At 47.6% G+C, this 21,447-nt stretch overlaps 1 protein-coding gene across 2 annotated transcripts in view; it reads left to right on the top strand.

Moving 5' to 3' along the window:
• HACE1 (HECT domain and ankyrin repeat containing E3 ubiquitin protein ligase 1) overlaps window positions 1-21,447 on the top strand; it is a 185,466-nt gene that overhangs the window by 27,087 nt on the left and 136,932 nt on the right. For both annotated transcript variants that reach the window (XM_063917044.1, XM_063917042.1), the window contains exon 6: window positions 13,011-13,142. In XM_063917044.1, coding sequence (XP_063773114.1) covers window positions 13,011-13,142 — 132 coding nt within the window. The remainder of the gene's footprint in view (window positions 1-13,010; window positions 13,143-21,447) is intronic.

The raw sequence follows: 21,447 nt of genomic DNA, 5'->3' as shown, positions 1-21,447 counted from the left end.
GGCCACTCATATCTGCCCCGGGGCAGAGGAAGGGGAAAAAGACTGCAACAGACAGCTTCTTCCCACGAACAGAAGCCCTCCCCTGCTTCTGCCAAGTCCTCAGCATGACGCTGGGGCCTTACAAGCGGACTCAGGCACGGTGGGGGCCCGTCTCAAGAATTTCAGCGCGCAGTGGGCTCACTCGCAAGTGGACCCCTGGATCCTGCAGGTAGTATCTCAGGGGTACAAATTGGAATTCGAGACGTCTCCCCCTCGCCGGTTCCTGAAGTCTGCTTTACCAACGTCTACCCCCGACATGGAGGCGGTATTGGAAGCCATTCACAAGCTGTATTCCCAGCAAGTGATAATCAAGGTACCCCTCCTACAACAGGGAAAGGGGTATTACTCCACGGTGTTTGTGGTACCGAAGCCGGACGGCTCGGTGAGACCCATTTTAAATCTGAAAGCCTTGAACACTTACATAAAAAGGTTCAAGTTCAAGATGGAGTCACTCAGAGCAGTGATAGCGAACCTGGAAGAAGGGGACTACATGGTGTCTCTGGACATCAAGGATGCTTACCTCCATGTCCCAATTTGCCCTTCTCACCAAGGGTACCTCAGGTTTGTGGTACAGAACTGTCACTATCAGTTTCAGACGCTGCCGTTTGGATTGTCCACGGCACCCCGGGTCTTTACCAAGGTAATGGCCGAAATGATGATTCTTCTTCGAAGAAAAGGCGTCTTAATTATCCCTTACTTGGACGATCTCCTGATAAGGGCACGGTCCAGAGAACAGTTAGAGGTCGGAGTAGCACTATCTCAAATAGTACTACGACAGCACGGATGGATTCTAAATATTCCAAAATCGCAGCTGATTCCGACGACACGTCTGCTGTTCCTAGGGATGATTCTGGACACAGTACAGAAAAAGGTGTTTCTCCCGGAAGAGAAAGCCAGGGAGTTATCCGACCTAGTCAGGAAACTCCTAAGACCGGGCCAGGTGTCAGTGCATCAGTGCACAAGGGTCCTGGGAAAGATGGTGGCTTCTTACGAAGCGATTCCATTCGGCAGATTCCACGCAAGAACTTTTCAGTTGGATCTGCTAGACAAATGGTCCGGATCGCATCTTCAAATGCATCAGCGGATAACCCTGTCTCCAAGGACAAGGGTGTCTCTCCTGTGGTGGTTACAGAGTGCTCATCTCCTAGAGGGCCGCAGATTCGGCATTCAGGATTGGGTCCTGGTGACCACGGATGCCAGCCTGAGAGGCTGGGGAGCAGTCACACAGGGAAAAAATTTCCAGGGCTTGTGGTCACGCATGGAAACGTCACTTCACATAAATATCCTGGAACTAAGGGCCATTTACAATGCCCTAAGTCAGGCAAGGCCTCTGCTTCAGGGTCAGCCAGTATTGATCCAGTCGGACAACATCACGGCAGTTGCCCACGTAAACAGACAGGGCGGCACAAGAAGCAGGAGGGCAATGACGGAAGTGGCAAGGATTCCTCGCTGGGCAGAAAATCATGTGATAGCACTGTCAGCAGTGTTCATTCCGGGAGTGGACAACTGGGAAGCAGACTTCCTCAGCAGACACGATCTTCACCCGGGGGAGTGGGGACTTCACCCAGAAGTCTTCCACATGATTGTAAACCGTTGGGAAAAACCAAAGGTGGACATGATGGCGTCTCGCCTCAACAAAAAACTGGACAGATATTGCTCCAGGTCAAGGGACCATCGGGCAATAGCTGTGGACGCTCTGGTAACACCGTGGGTGTACCGGTCAGTGTATGTGTTCCCTCCTCTTCCTCTCATACCAAAAGTACTGAGAATCATAAAAAGGAGAGGAGTAAAGACTATACTCGTGGCTCCGGATTGGCCAAGAAGGACTTGGTACCCGGAAATTCAAGAGATGCTCACGGAAGACCCGTGGCCTCTACCTCTAAGACAGGACCTGCTCCAGCAGGGACCATGTCTGTTCCAAGACTTACCGCGGCTGCGTTTGACGGCATGGCGGTTGAACGCCGGATCCTGAAGGAAAAAGGCATTCCGGATGAAGTCATCCCTACCCTGATCAAAGCCAGGAAGGATGTAACCGTACAACATTATCACCGTATTTGGCGTAAATATGTTGCGTGGTGCGAGGCCAGGAAGGCCCCTACGGAGGAATTTCAACTGGGTCGATTACTGCATTTCCTGCAAACAGGACTGTCTATGGGCCTCAAATTAGGGTCCATTAAGGTTCAAATTTCGGCCCTGTCGATATTCTTCCAAAAAGAACTAGCTTCTGTTCCTGAAGTTCAGACGTTTGTCAAGGGAGTACTGCATATACAGCCTCCTTTTGTGCCTCCAGTGGCACCTTGGGATCTCAATGTAGTGTTGGGATTCCTAAAATCACATTGGTTTGAACCACTCACCACTGTGGACTTGAAATATCTCACATGGAAAGTGGTAATGCTGTTAGCCCTGGCTTCAGCCAGGCGTGTATCAGAATTGGCGGCTTTATCCTATAAAAGCCCTTACCTAATTTTTCATACGGACAGGGCAGAATTGAGGACTCGTCCTCAATTTCTCCCTAAGGTGGTTTCAGCATTTCACTTAAACCAACCTATTGTGGTGCCTGCGGCTACTAGGGACTTGGAGGATTCCAAGTTGCTGGACGTAGTCAGGGCCCTGAAAATATATGTTTCCAGGACGGCTGGAGTCAGAAAATCTGACTCGCTGTTTATTCTGTATGCACCCAACAAGCTGGGTGCTCCTGCTTCTAAGCAGACGATTGCTCGTTGGATTTGTAGTACAATTCAGCTTGCACATTCTGTGGCAGGCCTGCCACAGCCAAAATCTGTAAAAGCCCATTCCACACGGAAAGTGGGCTCATCTTGGGCGGCTGCCCGAGGGGTCTCGGCTTTACAACTTTGCCGAGCAGCTACTTGGTCAGGGGCAAACACGCTTGCTAAATTCTACAAATTTGATACCCTGGCTGAGGAGGACCTGGAGTTCTCTCATTCGGTGCTGCAGAGTCATCCGCACTCTCCCGCCCGTTTGGGAGCTTTGGTATAATCCCCATGGTCCTTTCGGAGTCCCCAGCATCCACTAGGACGTTAGAGAAAATAAGAATTTACTTACCGATAATTCTATTTCTCATAGTCCGTAGTGGATGCTGGGCGCCCATCCCAAGTGCGGATTGTCTGCATTACTTGTACATAGTTATTGTTACAAAAATCGGGTTATTGTTGTTGTGAGCCATCTTTTCAGAGGCTCCTTCTGTTATCATGCTGTTAACTGGGTTCAGATCACAGGTTGTACGGTGTGATTGGTGTGGCTGGTATGAGTCTTACCCGTGATTCAAAATCCTTCCTTATTGTGTACGCTCGTCCGGGCACAGTATCCTAACTGAGGCTTGGAGGAGGGTCATAGGGGGAGGAGCCAGTGCACACCAGCTAGTCCTAAAGCTTTTACTTTGTGCCCAGTCTCCTGCGGAGCCGCTATTCCCCATGGTCCTTTCGGAGTCCCCAGCATCCACTACGGACTATGAGAAATAGAATTATCGGTAAGTAAATTCTTATTTTTTGAGTGATCTTTCCTAACAGCGTCTTACACGCATATTGGAAAGAGTCGCTCCAACAACTTTCCGCCGGGTCGCAACAACGCTTACCCACGGTACAAGTGCTGTCTCGACGGGTTTCTGTGCCGGATATACTAGCAGGTCCAGCAGACGTTACCAGGCTGTGGCCGGAGCACGGGGAGAAGGTAAGGCATCGGTTCCGCTTAGAAGGGGAATATGGACATAGCCGCACTGTTTTGGGAGGAGACTACCAAACAGTAGCTGGCGCGGCGCCACCACGGGTGCTCCAGCGCTAGGCCTAGTTTGAGGCTGCGATCCCTAGGGTTGATGTCAACGGTAGTGAGTCAGACGCTCTCCTGGTCGCCCCTCCCCCCAGTACATGATCAGTTTCCGTGCGTCTCCCACCATGAACTGATTGCTTCACTTCCGTCTCAGACGCTACCACGAGGGGTCTCGGTCGCAGCATAGGCCGCTGCGTCTGTGTACACTAAGGTTACCGCTAGGAGACCGGGTCGCAGATGGAGGCGTCTGCATGCACTGGCGTTCACGGAGCGTCTGTGTCCACTAAAAAGTTCCCGGAGCGGCAGGGTACACTAGTAGCGTCTGGATCCACTCAGCGTTCGCTAACGTATTGATCGATCCTGGAACTAGGGTGTGTCTCCCTGTATCCCACTCTACGGAGTAATGGTTATACAGCACTAAATTTCTATCTGCTTTTGTTAGTATGAATAGTTAACTTTAATGCCTATTGCATATGAGTCCGTGTACATACTGTGGTTTTCTTCGCAATGCGTCTGAATACGTTAAATAACTGTATAAAACAGAATTCAGTAAATATACTCCTACATACTTGAAATGTGTTCGTAGTTGATAATATGCTCATATGACTAATATATAACGTGACTGACTGCTGGTGTGATTGCTGACTTTATATACGTTTGTCAGTGTTTCTTCTGAGCCTCAATGCTGGTGCTTAGGTTGGGGTCAGATTGATATCACTTTAATACAGTAAAGTGATTACAGTCACAGATTGTGTAGTATACTGTGTAAAGCTGATTATTTATCATGTCTAAGAGCGGCAAATGTTTATCCTGCAAGGTGGGGTTATCAACTCCGCATCTGGCACATGATGGATTATGTGCAAATTGTTTTGCGTTTCAGGATTCTTGTTCAGCGACAAATAGATCCACCTTGGGCTATGTTTGCACAAACCTTATCCAGTATAGCTGACAGGTTGGTCCCTACAGCTTCAACCTCAGGAATAGGGTACACTATTAACCCATACATGCAGCTCCCATCTTATGGTATAGCCCCAACAGCTTCTACAAATCAACAAGATGATAAACCAAGGGTTAATATATCATCAAATTCACAGGCTACACAGGATGATATATCAGATGAGGATAGCTCCATTTACTCTTTTTCACCATATGAAGAACAGGTAGAAGGTTTCAGCTCAGAGGATATAGCTGAGTTAATTGGAGCAATGAAGGCTATTCTGTCTCTAGAGGATTCAGCAGAGCCAATATTAAATACTAAAGCACCTGTGTTTAAACGTCCCAATACATTTAGGGTTGAGTTTCCAGGGTCAGAGGAATTGACGGAAATTATGGAGGAAGCTTGGGCTAACCCAATAGGATATATAGAATTCCAAAAAAATGGGATTCTTATTACCCTTTTCCAACTGCGGACTGTTGAAAAAGAGAAGTGCTCCTAAGGTAGATACGCATGTCATACGGTTAGTGCGAAAATCTATTTTGCTTTTACCATCAACATCATTAAATGATGTCACAGACAGAAGAGTGTATGGTTTTTTGAAAAACATATTTTCTCTGTCAGGGGCAGTCATAAGGCCAGCTATAGCCTCGGCCTGGATGGCAAAGGCGGTAGCGAAATGGGCTGACGAACTGGAAAACGGTTTTCAGCACCTACTAGGGAGCAGGAATCCCATATAGCTCATAAGAAACAGGCTGCGCTGATTTTAGAAGAAGCAGCAATGGATATGGGTACGATTGCTTCCAAAGCATCAGCCTTAACAGTAGCTGCTCGCAGAGCAATTTGGGTGCGTACATGGAAAGCTGATTCAAAATCCAAGAAGGTTCTGGAAGCTTTGCCTTTTGTTGGGAACATTCTCTTTGGTAAGGAATTGACAGATATTCTGGAGTCAGAAGCAGAATCCAAGAAGGTCAGGTTTCCTGCCAGTTATAACCCTAGGCCTAGGGGTTCGGGGTTTCAGCCATTTCGGTGGCAGGGTAAAACAAAAGGCAAAAATGATTCTAAGCAGACCCAGTACAATAAGTCTGGTAAAGTGAAAAAGCAATGGGCCACCAGAGGGCCAGCTTCTAAACCAGAACAGAAATCATCAGCCTGATGGTGCGGGCCTCCACCTGGGGGACCCAAAGGTAGGGGGACGACTTCTTCATTTTGCACACATATGGCATCAGTCGATGACAGATGCTTGGGTGCAAGAAGTGGTATCTCTGGGTTATATTTTCCCTTTCAAGATGCAGCCTCCTTGAAGGTTTTTTTGCACCAGCCCGTCTCGTATAGAGGCGAAGGCCAGAGCCCTGCAAGAAGCAGTTCAGAAATTACTTCAGTCCGGGATAATTATTCCAGTATCCCCGGCACAATTGGGGCAGGGTTTTTACTCCAACCTACTTTTGGTTCAGAAGCCAAATGGGTCATTCCGGCCAATTCTCAATCTCAAAATATTAAACAAATACATTTGGGTCCCAAGGTTCCAAATGGAGACGTTACGCTCCATAGTTTTGGCCATGGAACCAGGGGATTACATTGTATCTCTAGATATACAGGATGCTTACCTGCATGTGCCTATAGCATTGTCCCATCAATGTTACCTCAGGTTCGCCATCCTCCAGCAACATTTTCAGTTCCAGGCCTTACCCTTTGGGTTAGCCACAGCCCCTAGAGTATTTACCAAGATCATGGTGGTTATGGCAGCTTATCTCCACAAGCAGGGGATAAGGATTTTTCCATAACTCGACGATCTTTTAATCCTGGCACAATTCCAGGAATTGCTCTTGAGCCATCTCCAACAGACAATAAATTGTCTACAGAAACACGGATGGCTCATAAATTGGGCAAAGTCGTCTCTGATTCCGTCACAACGGATGATTCACTTGGGGGCTTTATTGGATTCAAGTCTGCAGAATTTTTTTTTACCTCACGAAAAGATATCCAAGGTGCAGTTAATGACTCAGGAATTATTACGCAGTCAGACAATATCAATTCACGCAGCAATGCGAGTGATGGGGTTGGTGGTGTCAACATTCGACATGGTGGAATATGCACAATTCCACTCAAGACCTCTGCAGCATCTGATTCTGACCAGATTGAATGGAATACATCAGACAATAAAGAAACAAATGATGGTACTTCCAGTAAAGGTAAAAAGGTAATTAGCCTGGTGGCTACAGACATCCCATCTAGACAGGGGAAGACCCTTTTGTATATTAGATTGGCATCCGTGTGAAGATCTCCCAGTCTACAGGGCTGGGGAGCAGTGTCCAGAAGATTATGGTTCCAGGGAAAATGGACCACAGAAGAAAGTTGCCTGCCAATAAACCTGTTGGAACTCCGGGCTATATACATGGCACTGTTTCAGGCAAAGGACATTCTGCAGGAAAACCAGTCCAGATCCATTCGGACAATGCAACGGCAGTAGCGTACCTCAACCATCAGGGAGGAACTCTCAGCCAAAAAGCAATGAAGGCGGTAAGTCGCATGCTAAAGTGGGCACGACGCCATCTTCCAGCTTTGTCCGCAGTGTTCGTTCCAGGAGTCCTAAACTGGGAAGCGGACTTTCTCAGTCGACACACCATTCGAGCAAGAGAATGGGATCTACATCCGGAGGTCTTTCAGACTCTAGTAGACAAATGGAGGTTGCCAGAGATAGATCTCATGGCATCTCGTCTGAACAGCAAAGTTCCGGCATACGGGTCAAGAACAAAGGCCCCCGGAGCGATCCTTGTGGACGCACTGTCAGGGAAATGGGACTTTCATCTGGCATATCTGTTTCCTCCAATCTCCCTGCTACCCAGGGTGGTGAGGAAAATAAAGTAAGCAATGGGTGCTGTGATTCTCATAGCTCCGGCTTGGCCCTGAAGGCATTAGTACATAGATCTGCAGAGGATGTCGTTGGATGTTCCAATTCTGCTCCCTCAACGTCCATATCTACTGATACAGGGTCCTTGTTATCACAGGCATCTGGATTGGCTGTCTTTGACGGCGTGGCTGTTGAAATCTCTATCCTAAAGTCGAGGATTCTCACAACAGGCAATTCAAACTATGCTCAGAGCAAGGAAACTCTCCTCAACTCGCATTTATCACCGAATATGGCAAACCTATATTCATTGGTGCAGTGAAAGAAGTAGGGATCCAAAATCTTTCAGAGTATCCAGAATCTTAGATTTCCTTCAGGCAGGAATGGATAAGGGTTTGCAGGTGGCTTCCTTGAGAGTTCAAGTATCAGCATTGACTGTATGGTTCCAAAAGAAAATTGCCACGTTAGGGATGTGCATACTTTTTTTCCAGGGAATGCTGCGCATTCATCCACCCTTTGTTCCTCCTGCAGTACCTTGGGATTTAAGTCTGGTACTCAAAGCCCTTCAGGGTGCTCCGTTTGAACCACTTAATAAAGTGGATCTTAAATGGTTGACAGCTAAAGTACTCTTTCTACTGACTATGACATCAGCTAGAAGAGTATCAGATTGAGGAGCGCTGTCATGTAAGTCTCCTTTTCTAATTTTTTTTTATCCAGATAAAGCAGTTCTCAGAACTAGGTCTGGTTATCTTCCTAAGGTGGTCTCTAATACCCCTTTTCCACTTACGAGCACGGGTCGCAGCCGGGAGCCTGACACGGGAGCTGCCCCCTGCTGCGACCCGTGCTCGGCCCCTTTCCCATCAGCAGTCACAACCCGGCATATGCCGGGTTGGTGACGCTTCTAGTGACGCGGCAGGGACGGGCAAAGGGAGATCACATGATCTCCCAGCGCCGCCCTTCCATACAGTGTAAATGGGAGCCGTGTCGCATCGACACGGCTCCCGTTTACACTACAACCCTACCCGGATCATTCCCGTGTCCTACCCAGGTAAATAGCCGGGTAGGATTCACGGGTCACTTGATCCGGGTTTACCCTTTTCCACTTGCAAAAAACACGGGTAAATGCGCGCCCCCGTGCATTTACCCGTGTTTTTTGAGCTAGTGGAAAAGGGGTATAAGTTTTACCTTAACGAAGAAATTGTAGTCCCGGCTTTTCAGGTGTCAGGACTTTCTGTGGGAGAAGCGTCGCTGGACGTAGTCCGTACATTAAGAATCTACGTGGATCGTACCAGTGCCATCAGAAAGACAGTTTCTCTCTCCATTCTCTACGGATTTCACAAGAGGGGTATGGCCTGCTACTAAACAGACGTTTGCAAGATGGCTTCGAATGATGATTTCAGAAGCATATTCTCGAGCTGATCTCCCTGTTCCGGCTAATGTCTCTGCTCACTCTACACGTAAGGTAGGTCCTTCATGGGCAGCACAACATGGTGCTGCAACAGAACAGATATGTAAGGCAGACACATGGTCTTCCATTAACACATTTATTAGATATTATGCCTTGGATACTTTTGCCTCTCATGACGCTGAATTCGGGCGTAAGGTTCTCCTATCTAATCAGGAGCTTCCCCAACTACTAAAAATTGCTTTGGGAAATCCCATTGTTATCCTGTGGATAAACTGTGGACCCTGCCAGAGAAATATATGTTATGGTAAGAACTTACCGTTGATAACGGTATTTCTCCTATGTCCACAGGTTTCCACAGGGATCCCACCCTGACGCACCTGATTTGAGAATCTTTATACTCGCTAACCTCTTCCCTCTTGCATGAAAGGCTGTGCATGTGTGTTCTTCTCGCCTGAAAGCTTGTGATCGTTTGGTGCCAATCCGCTGTCGCTCCATCATATCCCATTGTTATCCTGTAGAAACCGGTGGACATAGGAGAAATACCGTTACCAACGGTAAGTTCTTACCATAACATATATTTTATGGATTCCCTGGACATTCAGGTAGCATACCTGCATGTACCGATTAATGCCATCCATCAGTGTTACCTCAGGTTTGCCAATCTACACCAGCATTATCAGTTTCCAGGTCCTGGAGTCCATGGTCTCCACATTCGATACGGTGGCATATGCCTAATTTCATTCCAGACCTCTGCCGCACCTGATTTTTTTCACAATGGAACGGACAGCATCGTCTTCTCAGAGCCCAGACAATGGTGTTGTCTCGATAGGTTCGGCTGTCGCTCTTGTGGTGGCTTCAGACGTTTTACTTGAACAAGGGCTGTCCATTTTGGATCTCTGATTGGGAACTCCTCACCACAGATGCCAGTCTCCTGGGGTGGGGAGCAGTAACCAGCCAACAGTCCTTGCAGGGACATTGCACAGTCCTCGAGAGTTGCTTGCCCATCAACATTCTGAAAGTTAGGGCAGTGTTCAGAGCACTCAGTCGCAGGACCTTTTTTTCAGCGTCGGCCAGTGCGGGTTTAATCCGACAGTGTAATTACAGTAGCTTACCTCAACCATCAGGGAGGTACGCAAAGTTGAGGTAATGCACATACTTGCGTGGGCAGAACGTCATAAATCACCATTGTCTGCAGTGTTCATCTCAGGAGTTCTCAATTGGAAAACGGACTACCTAAGCCGACAGGACATACACTCAGGAGAGTGGGCTCTACATCCAGAGGTTTTTTGGGATCTAGTGGGCAGGTCGGGTCGTCCAGAAGTGGATCTCATGGCATCACAACACGACCAAAAAGGAGGGTGGCACAATACTTCTCTTAGCTCCAGACTGGCCGAGGCGTCCTTGGTTTGTAGACCTGCAGGGTCTGTCAATCGACACTCCTCTCAGACTGCCTTTAAGGCAGGATCTTTTACTACAGGGTCCGTGTCTACATCAGGACCTGGCTTGGCTGTCTTTGGTTTGGCTCTTGAGATATCCCTTTTTAAAATGTATGGGCTTCTCGAGCTCTCTTGTCCTGACAATGCTTAAAGCGTGCAAGCCTGCCTCAGAAAGGATTTATTACAGTATTTGGCACACTTGTTTCCATTGGAGTTTGATAAGGGGGAAGTGATAAAACATGTGCAGACAGAGTTAGATTTGGTGTGGTGTGTTCAAACTGAAATCTAAATTGCAGTGTAAAAATAAAGCAGCCAGTATTTACCCTGCACAGAAACAAAATAACCTGCCCAAATCTAATTCTCTCTGTACATGTTATCTCTCCCCCTCCCTTCCCTTTCCTGCAGATGGTTTTGCCCATTAGCTATTAAATTTGCTGCTGCGATCAGATCCGAATTGGGCCCTTATTTTCCACCGGCCAATAATCGTTACCAACCTGATATGTCTAGCACTGTTGAGAACTTGACAATCAACCCTACACCACAAGCTCGCTGCCTAGGTGTCATCCTTGACTCTGAACTGTTCTTTGTTCCCCACATTCAATCGGTCTTAAAATCATGTTACATGCATCTAAAAAAAAACATATCCAAAATACGACCATACCTTACACAAGGCACTGCAAAAACTCTAATGCATGCTCTCATTATGTACCGTATTGATTATTGCAATAGTCTTTTTAGTGGTCTTACCAAAAAGAGAATATCACCATTACAATCCATTCTGAATGCAGCTGCGAGGCTAATCTTCCTCACTAGACGTTCATCGTCTGCAGACCCGCTATGTCAGTCCCTCCATTGGTTACCGGTATTCTACCATATTCAATATAAAATACTTTTACTCACACAAAACTTTTGACCAAACTACACCAATGTACATCTCTTTGCTTATCTCAAAATTTCTCCCTACTCGGCCTCTTCGCTCTTCACAGGATCTACGTCTCTCATCCTCACTCATTACTTGCTCCCATGCACGATTACAGGACTTTCTTCGGGCTGCACCCATTCAGTGTAATGCCCTACCACGCACAATAAGACTCTCCTCTTGTTTCCAAACCTACAAGCGTTCCCTAAAAACTCACCTATTCAGACAAGCTTATCAAATTCCAGAACCGCTCACATAACCTTCATAAACTTTCCTATCAAATTATATCCCCACTGTACAGTCCACACATATCCTCCACATATTTTCTCTTTTTTCACTTTCCCTCCCTCCTGATCCTGGTTCATTATTGCTGTGCTGTGATATCATGCAGCCCATTAAGAACCTTTGCAATCTGGTGGAGAACTATGCAATAGCTAGCACATATCCTTGTGTATCAATGCCTATTTCCCTATAGATCAGGGGTGGGGAACCTTTGGCCCTCCAGCTGTTGTTGAACTACACATTCCAGCATGCTCTGCAACAATTTTGCTATTTGGCCATGCTAAAACTGTTGCAGGGCATGCTGGGATATGTAGTTCAACAGCAGCTGGAGGGCCAAAGGTTCCTCATCCCTGCAATAGATTGTAAGCTTGTGAGCAGAGCCTTCCTAGCTCTATGACTGATTGTTATTAACTAGTTTTGTTTTATCATTGTGTCCAGTTGTAAAGCACAACGGAATTTGCTGCGCTATATAAGAAACTGTTAATAAATAAATAAATGGTCCGTTGTCATTTGCTCCCATACAGTACAAGATTTTCATTACAGACAGATTGTCTGACAGATACCTAGCTTTCATGGCTTTCTTTTTCATTTATTTTGAATGTCCTTCTGTGCTTTTGTGTGTTGTATTTATATCACAAAGTATAGTTATTTTATTTTTGGTGCCTTCTAATCAAAGCCAGGTAGCAGCTGTCCCTTATTCCAGAGCACAGAGGAAAAGTAAAGTAATAGATTTACTAGTGCTGAGGGCTGTGTACAGGTGGGAAGCACCAGTCATTACACAGGGCCAGCGAGTGAAGTTCAAGTTACATCTGTGTATATATTTATATTTCCATTTATTTTCTTCTCTTACTAGGGAAGATGCAGAGTTGAATGCAGTTGTATTTGCGGAGCATATGTTTGCGCCTTTTGGTTTGTGCCAAAACGAGTCATACACATTCCACTTACAGCCCAGTTATGCCCTTCAGTAGTAACAGGACCTTCTCGCGTAGACAAAGCTATGTCCATGGAAAAGTGGACTATACAGCGTTGTAATTATGACTATCTTCAGACAGCTCATTTGCACCAGGGATAGAACTGGTGTAAGTGCACACTGCTAATGACTACGGTTATGAAACCAAACATATAATAGGTGGGACAGTTCAGCCACATAGGTGCATTCCACTCTGCATATGGGTATATATATATATGCTTTGTGTTCTGTGTACTTAGTGCTGTAGTGATTACAGCAACCTTGTGTTCATCTTGGCATCTGCCCCTTTATGTACAGATATGTAATTTTATTGCTTTCATCTTGTTCTTGGTTTAGAGTGAGTTGTACTGTAGTGTAGTTGTTAATTAATAGCTTTTTGTATCCTGCATAGATTCACTGGCTAGCTGTAAATGGACGGACAGAGCTTCTTCATGACCTTGTCCAACATGTCAGCAATGTGGATGTAGAAGATGCAATGGGGCAGACAGCACTGCATGTCGCCTGCCAAAATGGTCACAAGACTGTAAGTCTGCACGTGGATTTCTTTTTAAGCTATTTAAGTTTGACAATATCAGTATCTTTGTTATTAATTATAATATATATGCATAATGCAGTATAAGGAGAACATAACTTGATCCACATCTGTACATTATGCAGGTTCTGCTTCTTACCTTGTCTGGAGCGGCACCTTTTGCTGCTCTGTCATACTGGGAGTGTGGCACAACATTCCCAGCCCAGCAGTGACATGCATCAGCAGTAGCACTGTCAGATACCCAGCACTCCTGATCCACAGTTACTGGTCAGAGAGGATTCACAGGGCAGTGTGCAAAGATGTGTGGCAGCAACAACATATTGCTCAAGCTCTATCCAGTGCAGTCGCATTGTTTCTCTGACGTCCTAGTGGATGCTGGGAACTCCGAAAGGACCATGGGGAATAGCGGGCTCCGAAGGAGGCTGGGCACTCTAGAAAGATTTATGACTACCTGGTATGCACTGGCTCCTCCCACTATGACCCTCCTCCAAGCCTCAGTTAGATCTTATGCCCGGCCGAGGTTGGATGCACACTAGGGGCTCTCCTGAGCCCTTAGAAAGAAAGTATAGATTTAGGTTTTTTATTTTCAGTGAGACCTGCTGGCAACAGGCTCACTGCAGCGAGGGACTAAGGGGAGAAGAAGCGAACTCGCCTGCTTGCAGCCGGATTGGGCTTCTTAGGCTACTGGACACCATTAGCTCCAGAGGGATCGACCGCAGGCCCAGTCCTTGGTGTTCGGTCCCGGAGCCGCGCCGCCGTCCCCCTTACAGAGCCAGAAGCAAGAAGAGGTCCGGAAAATCGGCGGCAGAAGACATCAGTCTTCACCAAGGTAGCGCACAGCACTGCAGCTGTGCGCCATTGCTCCTCATACACACTTCACACTCCGGTCACTGAGGGTGCAGGGCGCTTGGGGGGGGCGCCCTGAGCAGCAATAAAAACACCTTGGCTGGCAAAAATACCACAATATCACAATATATAGCCCCAGAGGCTATATATGTGGTAAATACCCCTGCCAGAATCCAGAAAAAAGCGGGAGAATAGGCCGCGGAAAAGGGGCGGAGCTATCTCCCTCAGACACACTGGCGCCATTTTCTCTTCACAGTGCAGCTGGAAGAAAGCTCCCCAGGCTCTCCCCTGTAGTTTTCAGGCTCAAAGGGTTAAAAAGAGAGGGGGGGCACTAAATTTAGGCGCAATATTGTATATACAAGCAGCTATGGGGGAAAATTCACTCAGTTATAGTGTTAATCCCCACATTATATAGCGCTCTGGTGTGTGCTGGCATACTCTCTCTCTGTCTCCCCAAAGGGCTTTGTGGGGTCCTGTCCTCAGTCAGAGCATTCCCTGTGTGTGTGCGGTGTGTCGGTACAGCTGTGTCGACATGTTTGAGGAGGAGGCTTATATAGTGACGGAGCAGATGCCGATAAATGTGATGTCGCCCCCTGTGGGGCCGACACCAGAGTGGATGGTTAGGTGAAAGGTATTAACCGACAGTGTCAACTCCTTACATAAAAGGGTGGATGACGTAACAGCTGTGGGACAGCCGGCTTCTTAGCCCGCGCCTGCCCAGGCGTCTCAAAGGCCATCAGGGGCTCAAAAACGCCCGCTCATTCAGATGGCAGACACAGATGTCGACACGGAGTCTGACTCCAGTGTCGACAAGGTTGAGACATATACACAATCCACTAGGAACATCCGTTACATGATCCCGGCAATAAAAAATGTGTTACACATTTCTGACATTAACCTCTAAAAATGGGTTTTTATGTTTGGGGAGAAAAAGCAGGCAGTGTTTTGTTCCCCCATCAGATGAATGAATGAAGTGTGTGAAAAGCGTGGGTTCCCCCTGATAAGAAACTGGTAATTTCTAAAAAGTTACTGATGGCGTACCTTTTCCCGCCAGAGGATAAGTTACGCTGGGAGATATCCCCTAGGGTGGATAAGGCGCTCACACGTTTGTCAAAATAGGTGGCACTGCCGTTTTAGGAACGGCCACTTTGAAGGTACCTGTTGATAAAAAGCAGGAGGCTATCCTGAAGTCTGTATTTACACACTCAGGTACTAGACTGAAACCTGCAGAGCGTGCTGCTGCAGTGTGGTCGGTGACCCTGTCAAACATACTAGTTTGCTAACATGAGAACATATTAAAGACGTCGTCTTATATATGAGGGATGCACAGAGGGATATTTTGCCGGCTGGCATCCAAAATGAATGTAATGTCCATTCTGTCAGGAGGGTATTAGAGACCTGTCACTGGACAGGTGATGCCGACTTTAAAAGGCGCATAGAGATTCTGCCTTATAAGGGTGAGGAATTATTTGGGGATGGTCTCTGGGACCTCGTATCCGCAGCAACAGCTGGGAAGAAATATTTTTACCTCAGTTTTCCTCACAGACTAAGAAAGCACTGTATTATCAGGTACAGTCCTTTCGGCTTCAGAAAAGCAAGCGGGTCAAAGGCGCTTCCTTTCTGTACAGAGACAAGGGAAGAGGGAAAAAGCTGCACCAGTCAGCCTGTTCCCAGAATCATAATTCTTCTCTCGCTTCCTCTGAGTCCACAGCATGACGCGGGGGCTCCACAGGTGTAGCCAGGTACGGTGGGGGGCCGTCTCAAAAATTTCAGCGATCAGTGGGCTCGCTCACAGGTGGATCCCTGTTTCATTCAAGTAGTATTTCAGGGGTACAAGCTGGAATTCGAGATGTCTTCCCCCCGCCGTTTCCTCAAATATGCCTTGCCGACAACTCCCTCAGGCAGGGAGGCTGTGCTAGAGGCAATTAATAAGCTGTATTCCCAGCAGGTAATACTTAAGGTGCCCCTACTTCAACAAGGACGGGGTTACTATTCCACACGGTTTGGGGTACCGAAACCGCATGGTTCGGTGTGACCCTTTTTTATATTTAAAATCCTTGAACACATACATAAAAAAATTCAAGTTCAAGATGGAATCGCTCAGGGCGGTTATTGCAAGCCTGGACGAGGGGGATTACATGGTATCCCGGGACATCAAGGATGCTTACCTGCATGTCCCCATTTACTATCCTCACCAGGAGTACCTCAGATTTGTGGTACAGGATTACCATTACCAAGTCCAGACTCTGCCGTTTGGACTGTACATGGCACCGAGGGTGTTACCAAGGTAATGGCCGGAATGATGATACTCCTTCGAAAAAGGGGAGTTTTTAATGATCCCGTACTTGGACAATCTCCTTATAAGGGCGAGGTCCAAGGAGCAGTTGCTAGTCGGGGTAGCACTATTTTGGAAAGTGCTACAACAGCACGGTTGGATTCTAAACAGTCCAAAGACACAGCTGTTTCCTACGACACGTCTACTGTTCCTGGGGATGGTTCTGGACACAGACCAGAAATAAGTGTTTCTCCCGGAGGAGAAAGCCAAGGAGCTGTCAGAGACCTCCTGAAGCCAAAACAGTTATCGGTGCATCATTGCACGCGAGTCCTGGGAAAAATGATAGCTTCCTACGAAGCAATCCCATTCGGCAGGTTCCATGCAAGAACTTTTCAGGGGGACCTGTTAGACAAGTGGTCCGGATCACATCTTCAGATGCATCGGCTGATACCCTGGTCCTTGGAAACAGGGTTATCTCTACTGTAGTGGCTGCAGAGTGCCCATCTTCAAGAGGGCCGCAGGTTCGACATACAGGACTAGGTCCTAGTGACCATGGATGCCAGCCTTTGAGGCTGGGGGGCAGTCACACAGGGAAGAAGCTTCCAGGGACTTTGGTCAAGTAAGGTGACTTCCCTACATAAATATTCTGGAACTGAGGGCCATTTACAATGCCCTGAGTCAGGCAAGGCCTCTGCTTCAAAACCGGCCGGTCCTGATCCAATCAGACAACATCACGGCAGTCGCCCATGTAAACCAACAGGGCGGCACAAGAAGCAGGATGGCGATGGCAGAAGCCACAAGGATTCTCCGATGGGCGGAAAATCATGTGTTAGCACTGTCAGCAGTGTTCATTCCCGGAGTGGACAACTGGGAAGCAGATCTTCTCAGCAGACACGACTTCCACCCGAGAGAGTGGGGACTTCATCCAGAAGTCTTCCAAAGGATTGTACACCATTGGGAAAGGCCACAGGGGGACATGAAGGCGTCCCGCCTCAACAAAAAGCTATAAAAGATATTGCGCCAGGTCAAGGGACCTTCAGGCGATAGCTGTGGACGCTCTGGTAACACCGTGGGTGTACCAGTCGGTTTATGTGTTCGCCCCCTCTGCCTCTCATACCAAAGGTACTGAGAATAATAAGAAGGCGAGGAGTAAGAACGATACTCGTGGTTCCAGGTTGGCCAAGAAGAGCCTGGTACCCAGAACTTCAAGAAATATATCAGAGGACCCATGGCCTCTGCCGCTCAGACAGGACCTGCTGCAGCAGGGGCCCTGTCTGTTCCAAGACTTACCGTGGCTACGTTTTGATGGCATGGCGGTTGAACGCCGGATCCTAAAGGAAAAGGGCATTCTGGAGGAAGTCATTCCTACGCTGATTCAAGCCAGGAAAGATGTAACTGCAAAACATTATCACCGCATATGGCGGAAATATGTTGCTTGGTGTGAGGCCACAAAAGGCCCCAACAGAGGAATTTCAACTAGGTCGATTTCTGCATTTCCTACAAGCAGGAGTGTCTATGGGCCTAAAATTAGGCTCCATTAAGATACAGATCTCGGCTCTGTCGATTTTCTTCCAGAAAGAATTAGCTTCAGTACCTGAAGTTCAGACATTGTAAAAGGAGTGCTGCATATTCAGCCCCCGGTTGTGCCTCCAGTGGCACCTTGGGATCTCAACGTGGTGTTGAGTTTCTTAAAATCACATTGGTTTGAACCACTACAAACCGTGGATCTAAAATATCTCACGCGGAAAGTGGTCATGTTATTGGCCTTGGCTTCGGCCAAGCGTGTATCAGAATTGGCGGCTTTATCATATAAAAGTCCTTATCTGATTTTCCATATGGATAGGGCAGAATTGAGGACTCGTCCCCAGTTTCTCCCTAAGGTGGTATCAGTTTTTCACTTGAACCAACCTATTGTGGTGCCTGCGGCTACTAGGGACTTGGAGGATTCCAAGTTACTGGATGTAGTCAGGGCCTTGAAAAATTATGTTTCCAGGACGGCTAGAGTCAAGAAAATTGACTCGCTATTTATCCTGTATGCACCCAACAGGCTGGGTGCTCCTGCTTCTAAGCAGACTATCGCTCGCTGGATCTGTGACACGATTCAGCAGGCGCATTCTGCGGCTGGACTGCCGCATCCTAAATCAGTGAAAGCCCATTCCACAGGGAAGGTGGGCTCATCTTGGGCGGCTGCCCGAGGGGTCTCGGCTTTACAACTTTGCCGAGCTGTTACTTGGTCAGGGGCAAACACGTTTGCAAAATTCTACAAATTTGATACCCTGGCTGAGGAGGACCTTGAGTTCTCTCATTCGGTGCTGCAGAGTCATCCGCACTCTCCCGCCCGTTTGGGAGCTTTGGTATAATCCCCATGGTCCTTTCGGAGTTCCCAGCATCCACTAGGACGTCAGAGAAAATAAGATTTTACTCACCGGTAAATCTATTTCTCGTAGTCCGTAGTGGATGCTGGGCGCCCATCCCAAGTGCGGATTGTCTGCAATACTTGTAAATAGTTATTGCTAACTAAAGGGTTATTGTTGAGCCATCTGTTGAGAGGCTCAGTTGTTTTCATACTGTCAAACTGGATATAGTATCACGAGTTGTACGGTGTGATTGGTGTAGCTGGTATGAGTCTTACCCGGGATTCAAAATCCTTCCTTATTATGTCCGCTCGTCCGGGCACAGTGTCCTAACTGAGGCTTGGAGGAGGGTCATAGTGGGAGGAGCCAGTGCACACCAGGTAGTCATAAATCTTTCTAGAGTGCCCAGCCTCCTTCGGAGCCCGCTATTCCCCATGGTCCTTTCGGAGTTCCCAGCATCCACTACGGACTACGAGAAATAGATTTACCGGTGAGTAAAATCTTATTTTTCACAACCTAGCACAAACAATTTCATATAATAACATATTTTCTCTAGCATCCATAAGGGATATTGGGTACACATTAGTATGATGGATAAAGACGGGGTCCAAAGGAGCCAGTGCACTTTACATTTCTTCCACTGGGTGTGCTTGCTCCTCACCTCTATGCCCCCACCCACAGGCAGTTTAGAAAAAAGTGCCCTCAGGAGTGGATGCACACTCTGGAGCTCCAGAGAGATTTCTTCAGTTTCTTTTAAAACTTTATTTCTCTAACGTCCTAAGTGGATGCTGGGGACTCCGTAAGGACCATGGGGAATAGCGGCTCCGCAGGAGACTGGGCACATCTAAAGAAAGCTTTAGGACCATCTGGTGTGCACTGGCTCCTCCCCCTATGACCCTCCTCCAAGCCTCAGTTAGATCTCTGTGCCCGAACGAGAAGGGTGCACACTAGAGGCTCTCCTGAGCTTCTTAGTGAAAGTTTTAGTTTAGGTTTTTTATTTTCAGTGAGACCTGCTGGCAACAGGCTCACTGCATCGAGGGACTAAGGGGAGAAGAAGCGAACTCACCTGCGTGCAGAGTGGATTGGGCTTCTTAGGCTACTGGACATTAGCTCCAGAGGGACGATCACAGGCCCAGCTTGGATGGGTCCCAGAGCCGCGCCGCCGGCCCCCTTACAGAGCCAGAAGGCAGAAGAGGTCCGGAAAATCGGCGGCAGAAGACGTCCTGTCTTCAGCAAGGTAGCGCACAGCACTGCAGCTGTGCGCCATTGCTCTCAGCACACTTCACACTCCGGTCACTGAGGGTGCAGGGCGCTGGGGGGGGGCGCCCTGAGACGCAATAAAAACACCTTGGATGGCAAAAAAATGCATCACATATAGCTCCTGGGCTATATGGATGCATTTAACCCCTGTCAGAATACATAGAAAAACGGGAGATAAGGCCGCCGATAAGGGGGCGGAGCCTATCTCCTCAGCACACTGGCGCCATTTTCCCTCACAGCTCCGTTGGAGGGAAGCTCCCTGGCTCTCCCCTGCAGTCACTACACTACAGAAAGGGTTAAAAAAGAGAGGGGGGCACTAATTAGGCGCAGTATTAACTATACAGCAGCTATAAGGGGAAAAACACTTATATAAGGTTATCCCTGTATATATATAGCGCTCTGGTGTGTGCTGGCAAACTCTCCCTCTGTCTCCCCAAAGGGCTAGTGGGGTCCTGTCCTCTATCAGAGCATTCCCTGTGTGTGTGCTGTATGTCGGTACTTTTGTGTCGACATGTATGAGGAGAAAAATGATGTGGAGACGGAGCAGATTGCCTGTAATAGTGATGTCACCCCCTAGGGGGTCGACACCTGAGTGGATGAACTGTTGGAAGAAATTACGTGACAGTGTCAGCTCTGTATAAAAGACAGTGGTTGACATGAGACAGCCGGCTACTCAGCTTGTGCCTGTCCAGACGTCTCATAGGCCGTCAGGGGCTCTAAAGCGCCCGTTACCTCAGATGGCAGATATAGACGCCGACACGGATACTGACTCCAGTGTCGACGGTGAAGAGACAAATGTGACTTCCAGTAGGGCCACACGTTACATGATTGAGGCAATGAAAAATGTTTTACACATTTCTGATAATACGAGTACCACCAAAAAGGGGTATTATGTTCGGTGAGGAAAAACTACCTGTAGTTTTCCTGAATCTGAGAAATTAAATGAGGTGTGTGATGATGCGTGGGTTTCCCCCGATAACAACTGATAATTTCTAAAATGTTATTGGCATTATATCCTTTCCCGCCAGAGGTTAGGGTGCGTTGGGAAACACCCCCTAGGGTGGATAAAGCGCTCACACGCTTGTAAGGGCTCTACCCTCTCCTGAGATGGCCGCCCTTAAGGATCCTGCTGATAGAAAGCAGGAGGGTATCCTAAAATGTATTTACACACATACTGGTGTTATACTGCGACCAGCAATCGCCTCAGCCTGGATGTGCAGTGCTGGGTTGGCGTGGTCGGATTCCCTGACTGAAAATATTGATACCCTAGATAGGGACAGTATATTTTTGCCTATAGAGCATTTAAAAGATGCATTTCTATATATGCGTGATGCACAGCGGAATATTTGCCGACTGGCATCAAGTCTAAGTGCGTTGTCCATTTCTACCAGTAGAGGGTTATGGACACGTCAGTGGTCAGGTGATGCGTATTCCAAACGGCATTTAGAAGTATTGCCTTATTAAGGTTATTTGGGGTCGGTCTTTCAGACCTGGTGGCCACGGCAACAGCTGGGAAATCCACGTTTGTACCCCAGGTCGCCTCTCAACATGAGAAGACGCC

Source organism: Pseudophryne corroboree, chromosome 4 (assembly GCF_028390025.1).
Source record: "Pseudophryne corroboree isolate aPseCor3 chromosome 4, aPseCor3.hap2, whole genome shotgun sequence".
Lineage (NCBI taxonomy): Eukaryota > Metazoa > Chordata > Amphibia > Anura > Myobatrachidae > Pseudophryne > Pseudophryne corroboree.
This window is presented reverse-complemented; position numbering and strand designations above follow the sequence as displayed.